The 14,176-nt window shown below is 40.7% G+C and overlaps 2 protein-coding genes across 2 annotated transcripts in view; one reads left to right on the top strand and one right to left on the bottom strand.

Moving 5' to 3' along the window:
* Positions 1–2,708: 2,708 nt before the first annotated feature.
* OCIAD2 (OCIA domain containing 2) lies at positions 2,709–10,318 on the bottom strand. Its single transcript, XM_010006075.1, has 6 exons — positions 10,259–10,318; positions 8,152–8,245; positions 7,253–7,306; positions 5,194–5,241; positions 4,032–4,137; positions 2,709–2,790 (listed from the first exon to the last, which is right to left on the bottom strand). Exons 1-6 carry the CDS (start codon positions 10,316–10,318, stop codon positions 2,709–2,711), a joined length of 444 nt encoding a protein of 147 aa, XP_010004377.1.
* A 644-nt stretch (positions 10,319–10,962) lies between these two features.
* Positions 10,963–14,176, top strand: part of CWH43 (cell wall biogenesis 43 C-terminal homolog (S. cerevisiae)) — a 34,179-nt gene continuing 30,965 nt past the window's right edge. Inside the window, exon 1 of the mRNA XM_010006134.1 lies at positions 10,963–10,985. The gene's annotated coding sequence lies outside the window, so the exon portion shown is untranslated. The remainder of the gene's footprint in view (positions 10,986–14,176) is intronic.

Here is a 14,176-nt window from a genome sequence, read left to right as displayed (position 1 = left end):
ACTCTTTCCTTTTGACACAGAAAACAAGCATTCCAGTATTGCTGTTTTGCTTGCTACGCAAGGTATTGCCAGCAACTAAGGACAACAGACAAATTTGAATTTTTCAGCACTAAGAGCTAAATTGCACTGAAGGGGCAAAAATGCTGAAGAAAGAAAGGGAAAATACAAAAAAATGCATTACAAGAAACTGGTATTTACTATGAACAGAACTATCTAACATTATGCAACAACTTCAAATAAGCCGATTTATACCAAAGTCATTATTTCATCTCTGCAGCATAAAATCTTGAAAGAAGAAGCTGATCCATAAGATTTTTAACATCTTCATCACATCTGTAAATAGAATGAAAGAACCCATTCTTAAGCTGAGTGGCACCTTGCTTTCAATGTGAAATGTGCACCTTCTTGGCAATTTATCTGAGAAGTCTGCAAAGTCACTGAGGATAGAAGAAACTACCTTTGAAATCATCACCACAGGTGTAATTGTATCTGGGTGGTCCTGCTAGGCCATGCCAGAGCTTGCAATAGTGCCAAGGTGTGCTCAGCAGGGTCTCTGTACATTTTCAGAGCACAGAATGCTAAATTCTGTGAGGTTGTTATTTTAATTGTTTAACAACAGAGGAAAACAACACAATGCTTACAGTATTTGTTTTCCTAAGTTTCTGAAGCCTACCCATCAAAACTGATTTCTGGCAAAGTCAAAGTATCACACTGGCCCAAATACAATGGCTATTTCCAGCAATCAGAATTTGAAAGAAATACACTTGTCTTACATTTGTTTTCAGACTATGTTTTTGACTAGGCTTTCTAGCTCTTTTAAAAAACAACCAAGAACACCTAAGGGGCTGGTAAAAAGCGCAGCAATCCAAGTCTTTGACGATCATGTGAGCTGGAGCACGGAGCAGGTTCCACAGCAGAAATTCCACGACGCACTGCAGGAGGAAAACAGAGAGGTCCGTGGCATCCTGCATTCTTCCCTTCATACAGCCACAAGACTCCTTTGTATTTGAGACAATTTGGAATTTATTTAAAAGCTAACTGGTACTTAATACACCACAGCTCACAGGGGAAGGCTGGAAAGGGAAGAAGCCGAAAAGGAAAATGTGTTTGAATGTGAGGTTAGCAAGCTCCAGCTCTGACGAGCAGTGGAGACAAATCTCACCATCGACATTCTATTCTCCTACAAAGGTAATTGCTAGGAAGTGACTGTCCTCAATTAAATATGTTTTGGGGTCCTTATTTAAAATAGGTGAGAATACTGGCCACAGAAGCTAACATTTATCAAAATGTTCAAAAGCACTTCATCAGCACAGTAACACAAGGGCTTAATTGAGGTCACAACTGCTAATGGTTTAGGTTGTCATTCACTCACAGATATATGTCTGGCTTGCTTCCTCCTTCATGCCAGAACTAGCAAATCACCCCTCAGAAAAGTTTGATTTATTTTCTTCCCCCTTTCTTTATGGGTCTGATATCCAGCTGGAGCAGCAAGCTGATCTGGAGGGCCACAGTGCTTCCCAATCTCTCAGCTGGCACACGAGAAGCACTGCCTGTAGGCAGCCAGCCTATTCCCTGAGCCTAAGCACCTTTTCTGCTAGTGGCTGAGCACTTGTAGCTCTTCATACCAAATACCCAAGCACTGGCAAAGTTGATTAAAACCAAAATTTATTTTAATGGCTTCTTTCAGGACAATTCCTTACTGCCACAATGAGTAGTAAAATCCATCAAAATCTCTTTTCTGGGTAAGTGAACAGATTCTGTACCTATGTACTTCAGAGCAAGAAAGGGACTATCTATCTTTGGCAAGATACAAAAACCAAACAGATTAAATAAAATTATTTCTGTATAAGGCTTTTGTTCCAAGCTACAGTTAGAGCCACAACAAACTCACACGGCAGGATTTCAAACAGGCCCTCTGCTCTCCTCTCTTGCAGGCAGCCAAGCTATTTGCAAACACTTTCACACATTCTCCTGCCTGAGAAAAATGTAGGCCAGAGCTTACCACCAGGAGAATGTGTGAAAAAGCTTTTAACAAGCCCAACTGCTGGCCTGTTTTCCTAAGACAAAGAGTACAAGTGCTTTTAAATACTCCCCTGCCTTCCTTCCACCCCGTGAACTCTCCTTTTTCACAAAGGGAACTTTCTCCTTTCTGGGTTGCAAACATCACATGGGCCATCTCCCCTGCCACAGCCTGTAGCTGCTCCAGTACCACTAACCTCTCTAAAGCTCTGGCCAAACCATAGTACCAGATGAAACCCATCCCCCAACAAAAAAAAACAACAAACAACTCCAAAAAAACCTTACCCCCAGCTGTGCCTGCTTTTAGATTCTCAATATTGAATATATTTTAAAATATCAAGATTACCCATAATTTTTTTTCCATAAGAAAAAAAGTTGGAAATGGAAAGGAGTTATATTTGGTTTCATACAAGCAGTCAATGCAAATTAATTCCAATGAGGTGAATAAACAGTACTCGGCTACAGATAAAGCAGAAATTCCTCAGAAATAGGGGATTTAAAATTAGCATGAATGTATGTAAGGTAAAAATGAAGAAACAAGTTTCATTACAAACCATAAAGAATATTTTAATCCATTATTAAAATTAATGACTTTCACTATATTACTCAAAGGTTTCAAACAAGAATATCACTCAACATGGAAAATAAAATGAGAATTTATTTTAAATTTCAAGGTTGCCTACCTGGGACTAAGATGCTGAAGGAACTGAACCCTGTTTCTCATTTGATCCCAATTTTGTTTCACATTCTTTGCAAGTATGATGACAATGCCTACAAAATTGAAGATAAAGTATTCAATAATTTTGCTGCATTTCTTCTAATACAACCACATTGCATGCTGGCAAATATTCTCGAAGAAGCAATCTCTTGCATATGTTCTCCAATTGCAGTGACTACTTTATGGGACATAAACTGCACAAGATGAGATCTAAATGTCTCAACCCATAAAACCCCATTTTTTCTTATTCTGAACTAACATTTCCAGCAATCACCAAAAATATAATAGGATTTTCTAAGCAGGAAATAACAGCCCTTGCCATTGTATCTATCAATAATGAGCAGAGTTAGAAGCAAAGCACATAATACAAAAGAGTGACAAACAGCCACTTCATGTACCAGCACAGAGTAATAGCCTTATTATATGGGGAAGAATGGAAGTGGAGAGACACAGGAACAATGAAGAAGCTTCCCATTATCAGTCAGGCATTCTCACAGGCATAAAGGCTCACAATGGTCTGGGGGAAAGACATGGAAAGATAGAGAATAATTTTTCAGGTAGGATTTTTGGAAATGCATTTTATGTGTGAAAGGTGCATTTGAGAAGCCATACTGGGAATGAAAAGTAGTACTGGCAGTCGAGTGAGGAGCTTGAGGAAGTCAGAGTGTGATTTGATGGGAAAGTCTACTCTGCATGAAGTTCAGAAAACAATTACTAAAACATGGAAGTGACAGGTGACAGGAGGCAGACATTGAGATCCATCATACGGTTAGAGTTGCAAGGTAGAAAAAACAGTCTTGTAGTTTGTGCTCTTCATAGTCTGGCATGACAATACGAGGTTGGGCAAAATCACAGAGGAGAAGGTTGGAATGTAGGTTGAGATTGAAATTGCTGAAATATGAGGACAGTGTAAAAAAAATCTGCAGTGTATTTGGCCAGATGTATGGTCCAAAGGTGGACTCCAAGGATTGAGTGATACCACAGAAGATCACGAGACAATCAGAGGCACAATACTACATGAAAAGAGAAGCAGTAATTGTGGTTCCATCACACTTGAAGTATGATAATTTCACTTAATAATGAACTTCCTAATAACTGGTATTACACTGAGTTTAATTTGCATTTTCTAAATAATATTTAGTAGTTTCTAACACTGTCATACATAGCCTAAGAATATAAGAGTGGTATCTCATGACCTGATCACAAAATCTAAATTCACAGTTTTGCTGAATATTATTTTTACTATTGTAAAGACTATAATGACTCAGGATTAATCATTCAAATAAGCCCAAACCTTTTTTTTGGTGGACCAAATGGTGCAATACCCATTTTCTCAAACTTTTTCTGGCATTCTCCAATGTATGACATCGTTCCAATGGCAAAACCTAAGACACCAGCAACTATAAAAACAGGTAACAAAACACTGTTAATACAACAGCTTAAATCATGAGTCTGCAATTGGTCCCATTCTAAACATACAATTAATTAGATGTAGCATGTCTTCTTAAAACGTACCACAAACACATGAAGTTGTACAGGGATTACAAGGAAGATTTCAGTAACTACTGAAAATTGGCTACCTATCGTGAGATACAGCAACTGGTCCAAAATACAGATAGGAAAGGGTATCATATTCACCTGGAATTACAAGATTTCAGACTCAGAGGAACAGGCTATAGGGAAACCCCACAACAAAATTACATCACTATGTCAGTACTAATTTATTTTTCCCTTGTAGGCACATCATGGTATTTCTGATGTTAACAATGTTAACACTTATCTTCTCAGGGTTTCTAAGAAACTAGAATGTCAGCCTGTCATACTGCTGCACTGGGGTTTCACTCATCACAGCATCCAAATCAAAACATTACTTCAACACCCTCAATTTTCTGTTGAACTTCTGCCAAAGAGGGAATCAACTTAATTTCCTGCCATTTAAGACCCACCTTATTGTACAGTTTACTTGCTTGTATTTGTATTCTTTATCAACATGGTCATTAATTACACGGTTAAGATAAATAAAATTAATGTATGAAAAGGAACATACTGATTTTATATATATATATTTACATATATATATATACACATATATGTATATGCACACAGAGACATTATGATGGCCCATTGATACCACAAGCTGTGTGATCTGCTAAGTATGGCTGATCAGCAAACTGACATTATTTATAAAACAAAGGTGAGATCGGAGATTTTACTAGTTTGAGAGGATGTATTAGGTAAATATATGCTGCTACTGAAAATATTTACATTAAAATAACCTTATTTCAGACATTTATTTTTAATCACAGCAGAATTCTGATTTCCTGAAGTACTGTGGTAACATCTCATTAATTCCAAAAAAAGCAGAGTTTGAAAAGAGGTTCAGAGAGATACATCTAAGGGCAGTAGGTTGCCCACAAATAATATTTATTTTCCTTTTAGAGTTGTGTACAACTTACTTGCCATCTTAGGTAATGCACCAAATCTTGGGCTTGCTGAGAAAACACCTACAAAAAAAGGAAATAGTCAGAAAACTTATTTATTTGAGGAACTCACCAGGACTCAAAACCAAAGTCAGTACTTTTCCTACAAGTTTTGCATTTCTGAAGGTTAAGTCTGTACAAAAACAACTGGAAGTCTACTAATTCAGATTTAGGAACATCACAGCACTTTCCATTCCACTTGTTCTCAGTGCCTGTGTTTTGGTGCAGTCCTTGCATCATAGGAGAAAAAAAGTCTGGACTTTGCAGGATTCATTTCAGGCAGAGGTTCAAAGTGTAAATCACCATGGCTGTCACTGGTGACACCTGCAGCAGCAGGAGATGGTGGCTTGTGTTTCAGCACAAGCCAACCTTACAATTACAAAAGCAAACTGTTACCTCTTGCTTAGGGTCCAGCTCCTTGTGCTGCGATAAACAGGCCTAAACTGTTATTCAGTAGTTTCCTGTGGCTGTTGATTAAACTTGTATTAAACTGTACCACAGACACCCAGCTTTCTCCTCCAGAATGTCCTTCATGAGGAACATGGAGTAGAAAAATGATTAGGAAAACCAGAATATTAGCTTTCCTACCACCTCTCCCCAGTTAACACCAGGAGGAACCATTATTCCCCTGCAAGCCTGTGTGTCTGCAAGAGGAGTGCCACGCTGTGAAGGATGGCTCCTCACAGCAAGACTGCCAAGACTGTTTTGCACTGTTACATGCATTCAGACAGTATTAATGAGGCTCAGAAGCTCCAGCTTCTTCTAGAGCCAGTGTACTGTGTGAGAGGAGTGTTTAGATAGAGGGGCATTCAGTCTGTCCAAGTGCAAGGGTCTTCACCCACTGGCGTCTATGTAATTTTAAATCGGGTCTTTTAGGCAAGGGATGGACAAAATTGTTGTTTTATTCTAACCAGCAACCCCTCCCAATTGTTGACACACAGTAATGATTATTTAATATGGACATTTCACAGCTGGTAAGACGTGTCCAAGTACAATGGAGGGAAACTGAGAAGAGTAGCCAGTGCCAGAGGGTGGAATGTCAGCTACTGAGACTTCAGTGCCCTTCCTATCCCTGCTCACCCCTTTTCAAATCTGTAAACCTTTGCCTTCCCTCACACGCTCTCCTTTGCTCCTTCCCTTCCTCTTTTCCTACATAGGTTAAGATTTGCCTGGTCATAGGGCAAGGATCAACCAGGAACACACATCAGCCTTCTGTAGTATAGCACGGCTTTTAAGTTTTCTACTCTAGTCTTCCTGAACATCTCAACAACAACAAAAAGAATAAATATATAAATAATGGTATAAGAAAGAAACATGGTAATAGTGGTTGGAACAAAATGAAGGGCTTGCAACCACACACTGTGAGAAAAGGCTGAGCCATTTCCACCTCCTCCATTTGCTGTCTCCTACCACCCATCTCTTACAGCCCCTTCGCTCTTTACCCAAAATGCTAACGTCAACCTTATTATTCATCAAGACCCCCAGAAGAGAAACTCAATGTACAACATGTAGAAACAGACTCATCCACCGCATAAATAGAATACAATTCTCTTTTGTGGCTGCAGATTGCAAGCCATCTGTGTAGAAAGCTGTCTCCTCATTTTGGCAGTATTCCTTGTCCCTCTGCACCAAAACTGTATTTATATTGATAAGTGGTCACTGTAAACACATTGTCAGCAGTTTTCAAATAAACCATTAGAGCTACAATACCCAAATCTGATGCCCCTGCAGAGGCTGTATGATGTTGTCCTGCTCTGCCCTAGAAGCAGCTCCAGTGAAGTCTCTACTCGTATATGATCACGGTGACAGAATCTAGCCACCAGTCTTAAAATTTGAGTTCTGTTTTCAGTCCATGCTCTTCAAGAGAGTGACTGTGGAAATGCACACATTGTGATTGAATCACTGTAACAATTATAGTGATGAGTCAGAGGAATATTGATCATGAAAAACAGCAGTATTTAGGGAAACCTGCATTTCAGCGGTAACTCTGGAGTTTCAATGTCATAACTTAGGATCATGTATTTTTTATATTTACCTTTTGAGACCAGCCCCTGAGTGACAAGCATGCTCCCAAGGGACAGAGGAAGAGCTGTAAAAACAAAATGGAGGAATGTATTTGGTATCAGCCAAAGTTTGTTACCTATTTATTTAATATACTCCTTTTTTACAAGTTAAATGTTTTAAGTGTTTATAATGTTAAACACGACTCCTCTTCTAAACATTAACTTTGTGTACTCTCTTAATGACCTATTACATCTGCTCATTCAGATTACTATCTCTTCAAAGCAAGGATGTGTTCACACAGTGCCAAACATCATCCATGCTTTAGCATCTGGAGTTAATGCATAACATATATTTATTAAGTAATAGCTTTCATAATCTGCATATCTCCACTCAGTACTGCAACACTAGTAGTTACATCAGCTTTGATTAAACGCTGAAACCCTTTTCAGCCTTCTTTCAGAAAATGTATCATTTAGATACAAATTGACATGGTAGATGTAAAAGGCAATAAAACTTTGGATGAATTAATCTTTTAGATGTCCTAACACTTAAAAGAGTTTTGCAAACCCAAGACATACAGCCTTGCCTGCTTTTCAAGGCAAGACAAGTATGTAGCAAAGTAAAACATTCTTAAGGTTATTTTACTAACGGACTTCAAGAATAGAACCAACTCTATGAGTATTAAAGTAAGTTCATATTAAAGAAGAGCTTAATTCAACCACCTTTACCTGCAATGACTACACTAATAATTCAATTAACCCTGTAATAACAAATTGCTTAACTTAATATAAGTTGATAGAGTTAACTCACCATAATTTCCAACAAAACCCAATGTATTACAATAAACAGCATGGCATTTTGCAGCCAGTTTTGCAGAAGGACATCAGGAAGTCATTCTTACTGTGATAAGAACAAGCTTGGATCACGCACCTCTGTACCAGAAACTCTCCCTTTTGCACTCTTTGCTGATCCTTGCAATTTCTTCAGCATTGTGATGTTGTGAGATGGGACAATTGAACATTGGCTGAAAGGATAAACCTGGTTTAACTTACTGAATTTAATCTCACAGGAAGAAAAAAAAAAATCAATTAAATACAAAACATTTTAAAGACCAAATAAAATGCAATGCAAAAAACAACCAACAAGCAAAACATCCTGTTCTGTTGTTAGCAGTGTGATAAAACAGTTGATATGCCAATACAGAAACAGAAAGAACTACATAGGTGTTAGGTTAAACCCACTCATCCTGTTGGTCTGTACTTTCCTAAAATAGCTCAGCTGCTGCTTACCCCAGAAATATATTGCTTTACTTCTATTACCCATTTCATTCTCATGAGCTGCATCAGCTTTCTAGGAAAGAAATTACAGGAAACTGAGGCAGAGTGGTAGTTTCTAAAAATGTTCTGCCTCATACAGAAGTCAATTTAAGTTCAGTAAGAGAAGATTTTTAAGTATTCAGAAGAGGATCAATACAAACTGTCAGATTCCTAAAACAAGCCTAACTTTCTCTATGAGCAGTTTAAATATATTCATGTCATTAACTGAACTCAACTGTACTATCTTCATCTTCCTAATAATTAGCTTGCCACAGGCTTCTTTGAAGCTAATGATAGTTGTTGGGGTTTGTTTTTTTTTTTCTTTTTTTGATTGTGGAAAAAAGTGCCAGTGCTCTCTCTTGCATTCTACTAACCAGGGTATTGACATGTGGATACAACTATTCTTTTTCTTCCTTTAAGAGATGACTCAACTATCAGTGTGAGCACTTGTAGTATCATTATTGGACATCTGAAATATATAGGTGTACTGGTTTTGGCTGGGAAACAGTTTATTTTCTTCACAGTAGCTGATAAGCTACTATGTCAGATCTGTGACCAAAGCAGTGTTGCTAACACAGGGATGTTTTAGTCATTGCTGAACAGTGCTTACACAGCATCAAGGCATTTTCTAGTTCTCAAGTTGCCCCACCAACGAGTAGGCTGGGGGTGGATGACAAATTGGGAGGGGACACAGCTGGGACAGCTGACCTCATCTGACCCAAAGGATATCCCATATCATATGGTGTGCTCAGCAATAAAAGCTGGGGGAAAGGAGGAATCATCATTAAGTTAAGATTAGTGGCACCACCTCTACAAGCATACCTATTCTTGAAAGCAAAGCCAGACCTTGGAGGACAAGCAGTGCCTTGGGAAAAAGAGTATATTCATCTATTACAGGATATACCTCATTTTATGCCTGACTGATCAATGATTTTGTAACCATGATAATGTAATGCATTTATTGGCAGCAGCCACACCTCCCACATTTTAGCTAATTAATATCTCGGTCCTTCTTCAAGCACTGATCCCACTACAGTTAATGTTACTTGGGTAAACAGTAGAAAACTGTAAAGTACACCTCTCCCTTGGAGTGTGCATTTAATAAGACCATAGCACCTTTGAATCCCTTTTCCAATATACACCTAGACAACCTCTCCTGAACCTTGATCCCTTAGCTTATGTTGACCCTTAATAAACCGATTAATTCGTAAACTAAACATTGGTCTCAGTAACAATTTGTGAGTGTGGTGAGAGGGTCCTCTAATCTACCCTCTAAGATACGGCCCTGCAGTGGGTTCGGGCTCATTCACAAACCTCTCCACGTGGGGGGGGAAGTCGCGGAAACATCCTGACAGCCGGTAGCCCCCCGGTACCAGCCCGCGACAGCTCCCTTCTCCCCTTCTGAATATATATATACACATGCACACATGCACAACTTGACAGAGAGAAGTTATACCAGACTAGCACTCAGACACTAGGTCTCTGCCAGTTCCTAACTAGTTTAACTACTATAGCATAAATCAGAGCCCACTACTTTAAGAATCTATAGCTCCTCGCCTTCTGAGTGCAGAGAATCAGGAAGAACCCCACATAGCCCTTTCTTCATTTATATGCTTAAGCTAACAGACAACTGTTTCTCTCTTCAACAAGAGCAACCAATGCAAACCCCCAGTTATTCACTAGCAACAGCATAAAAATAAAAGGGAGGAAACCCAGCTTACCCATCCAGTTTGCTTTGGTGGAGATGGCTGACTTTCCTGTTGGGTTGTTTCAGAAGACATTGTCTCTCCTTGTACTCTACTGGCAATCTTGGTAGGCTGAAATTATGTGTTTTATGTTTGGTCCTCTCTTCCTGCTAGGTACAAAGTTGAAAAGCCAAAGTATCATACTGATACTGTAAATTTACTGTTCACTTAGTGTATTTGATTTGTGTGGCGGGGCTTTGATAGGCTACTGAGGTGGCTCCAGAGAGGCTGATGGAAGTTTCTCTGGCTCCAAGTTGGACTCACCTCTGGCCAAGGCTGAGCCCACCAGTGATGATGGGTGCACCTCTGAGATAATAGCTACAATGGGAAAAAGAAACTACTGGCAGATTGGAAGTGGAGAGAGGAGAAAGAATATGTGAGATAAACAACTCTGCAGACAGCAAGGCCAGCGAAGAAGAAGGTGCTCCAGGTGTACGAGCACAGATTCCTTGTGGTGAAGACCACAGTGAAGCAGGCTATATCCTTGCAGCCCATAGGGGTTAATGGTGGAGCAGATATCTACCTGCAGCCCATGGACAACCCCTAGCCAGAGCAAGATGATTGCACCTGAAGAAGGCCTTGACTCTGTAGAAAGCCCACACTGGAACAGTATGTTTCTGAAGGACTGCACCCCATGGAAAGGGCCTATGCTAGAGCAATCTGTGCAGAACTGCAGCCTGTGGGAAGGACTCATATTAGAGAAGTTTCTGGAGGACTCTCTTGTATGGGAGGGACACTACACTGGAGCTGGGGGAAAGTGTAAGGAGTCCTCCATCTGAGGGGGAAGGAGCAACAGAGACAACATGTGATGAACTGAGAGCAACTCCCCATCCCTGTCCCCCTTTGTTATTGGGGGAAGAAGGTAGAGAAATCTGGAGTGAAGAAACTTGAGCCCAGAAAAAAGGAAAGGGAGGGAAAGGTGTTTTTTAAGATCTGGCTTTAGTCTGACTAGTCTACTCTGAGCTGATTGGTAACAAATTAAACCAGTTCTCTTCCCCAGGTTGAGACTGTTTTGCCCATGAACGTAATTGGCAAGTGATCCCTCCCTGTCCCTGTTTCATTATATTTTCTCCTCCCCACCACACTGGGGGGATGGTGTCCCCTCCAGTTTTGATTCCATGGGACCCACAATGCAAGCCTATCACAACCATACCTGCCTTTCCAACAAACATAATTCTGTTACCAACATGCCTAAAAAAATTATTTCAAAACTGTAAGAATAAAAAGATTCCAAAGAGTTCTAGAGTTTCAGTCTTCCATGCCCGAGAATTGTGCTGTTAGAGAAGAGCAAGAAGGAATCCCATTAACTTCTGGAGTAATACAAGCATCTAAACTGTGCTTTTTACCTAGCACTTTGCTGCTTGGTCTAGTACTTTATAGATATAATACATATTAGATAGGCATACAGGGCACTGTTGCTTTTCAAAAAGTACCTCTGAGAATTGTGGCACTGCTAAGTAAGGCTAAGATGACTGCAAAGGACAGAGTTAAACAGTAAGTATACAACAATTTAATAACCTGAATGGTTTTGGGGAATCAGCATTTTACTGTATACACCACTTCCTGCCTTACATTGGGGTCAGTTACACAGCTGTAAGTTCAAGCCATGCCTGCTTCACACTCACTGGCTGTTCAGACAGCAACACTTTCTTAAGTAATGGACCAGAAGCAACACAACCTCCTCTCTCCCTGGTAAAAAGACTCAATTAAGCACTGTATTCACATCAAGCTAAACTTCATTCTCAGTCACTCTCAGAAATGACAATGATCACTGTGTCTTTGAAAAAATGAAGTTTGAAAATCCACATAATGCTGGGATAGCTCAAAGCTCTTCACTTTCTGCCTCACCGTAAGAGCAATTTAATTTTCCATTGGTGTCTCATCACTTACGCAAAATAAGGAGAATAAAGATGACAAAAATGCATAAAACTTTAGAGAGTTTTATGTGAATCAAAGTCACAAACTTCTCTTATTTTTTTCTGCATATTTTTACCTGCCTACAAATCCTACCTGTAAACACAGCTGCATTAAAAGCTTCTCTGGAAAGTACTACTGATATGGTTTCTGGCTGCTGCAACAGATTTTAACTGCTTATCTTCTTCTTGAGGATAGAAAAGCTGAGTCACTGGAGAAAATAAATGAAAAAAAAAAAAGTTAAGGAGTATATAGTAGGTTATAAAAATTTGCAGATTGCCATTAATCATTAATGTGCTGTATATATTTTGCTGGAATGTTAAGTTTTTCAGCTACACTTCTAATTCAACATAACAAAGAATTCCAAAAACATGTAGCACTTTAAGCTGCTTCCTGGTACCTCTCCCGCTTGGGATGAAAGCTGAAATCTATACTGGCAAGAACAAAGCAAGGGGTAATAAAAATTTTAGGTAATCAAAATATTATTTAATTATTCATAATAGTACTTAGCACACATAGTCTCCTATCTGAGGAAGTGTTCATGGCCCACGAACGGGCCAGGAAGATGACGAGAGAGCTGAAGCACCTCACCTACAAGGACAGACTGAGAGAGTCAGAGCTGTTCCACCTGCAGAAGACACTGGGGAGACTTCACAGTGGCCTTCCAGTATCTGAAGGGGCCTACAGGAAAGCTGGGGAGGGACTTTTTACAAGGGCTTGTAGTGATAGGACAAGGGGTAATGGCATTAAACTGGAAGAGGGGAGATTTAGGTTAGACGTTAGGAAGAAATTCTTTAGTGTGAGGGTGGTGAGACACTGGAACAGTGTCCAGAGAGGTTGCAGATGCCTCCTCGCTAGAAGTGTTCAAGGCCAGTCTGGAAGGGACTTTGAGCAGCCTGGTGTAGTAGGAGGTGTCCCAGTGGTGTCATTCTTCTGTTTAACTAAAAATACCTGTGTTCCACTTGATGAAACCAATATGGTTTGCAAGGATCACACATTCGAAAAGCTTCGTCCTATTCTACAAAAACTGTTCTGAATCATTTACTCATTTACAGAAGAGAAGGCTAATGTAAGACTCCTGAAAGATCAAAACTTATGGTTTTGATACTTCCAACTGGTTGGTAAAGAAGCAGTATGCATGAAGACAGTTATGATTTTCAGATGTAACAATTTCCAACTTCATATACTCTTTCCAGTGCAAAGCCTCTTTCCAATAGGAATGGTGACCGTGTAATTTCTAAGATTATTTGGGGGTGAAGGTGGGAGCCCAAACTGCATGTGTTAACTAGTATATGCAGCTGACCGTGACCTATAGTGAAGATACTGCACATTTGCCTAGGGCACGTGCTACTGAAATACAACGATCACAAATAGTCATTAGGAGTTCAGAGAGATCCTTCGAGGACCAAGTATTCATTCCGAGGAAGAGGGGAAGACTCACTAATTCTGTTTCACGTGTATCCTCTGAACTGGCACTTTATTTTAAATCCAGCCTTTTCTTTCGAAGGAGAGTCAACAGAGCAGCTGCACTAGTGAAAAGCTCCCTACGAACAACTGGGCGGACCCCGCACAGCAGGAGGATGCCTCACGCTTGCCCAGCCATGCCTGCACGCCTGCCCAGCCGCCTGCCGAGGGTGACTCACGCAGGGCACAGCGCTGCCAGCGAGAACAGGCTGCTGTTTTGCGCTTGCTGTCACAGCGAAGGACATCGCTGGGGATGTGCGACAGCGTCCCCGCCGTCCCGGCCGCGGGGCGCTGGGCGAAGGCCGGTGGGGAAGGGGAGAGGACAAAGGTGTTGGGCGCCGAGGGGCGATTCCCCCGCGAGCTGCCGCCCAGCGCCGCGCCAGCCCCGCCTTCCTCCCGCCGTGACGCCAAGGAAATCCGGCACGGCAAAGCTCGCCCCCCCGGGGCGGAGAGGCGGAAACTGGCGCTCCCCGGGGCCGCGGCGCGGAAGGGCGGGCGCCGGGCCGCGCCGCCGCG

The sequence above is a fragment of the Chaetura pelagica genome, unplaced genomic scaffold (assembly GCF_000747805.2).
Source record: "Chaetura pelagica isolate M959 unplaced genomic scaffold, ChaPel_1.0 scaffold189, whole genome shotgun sequence".
Lineage (NCBI taxonomy): Eukaryota > Metazoa > Chordata > Aves > Apodiformes > Apodidae > Chaetura > Chaetura pelagica.
This window is presented reverse-complemented; position numbering and strand designations above follow the sequence as displayed.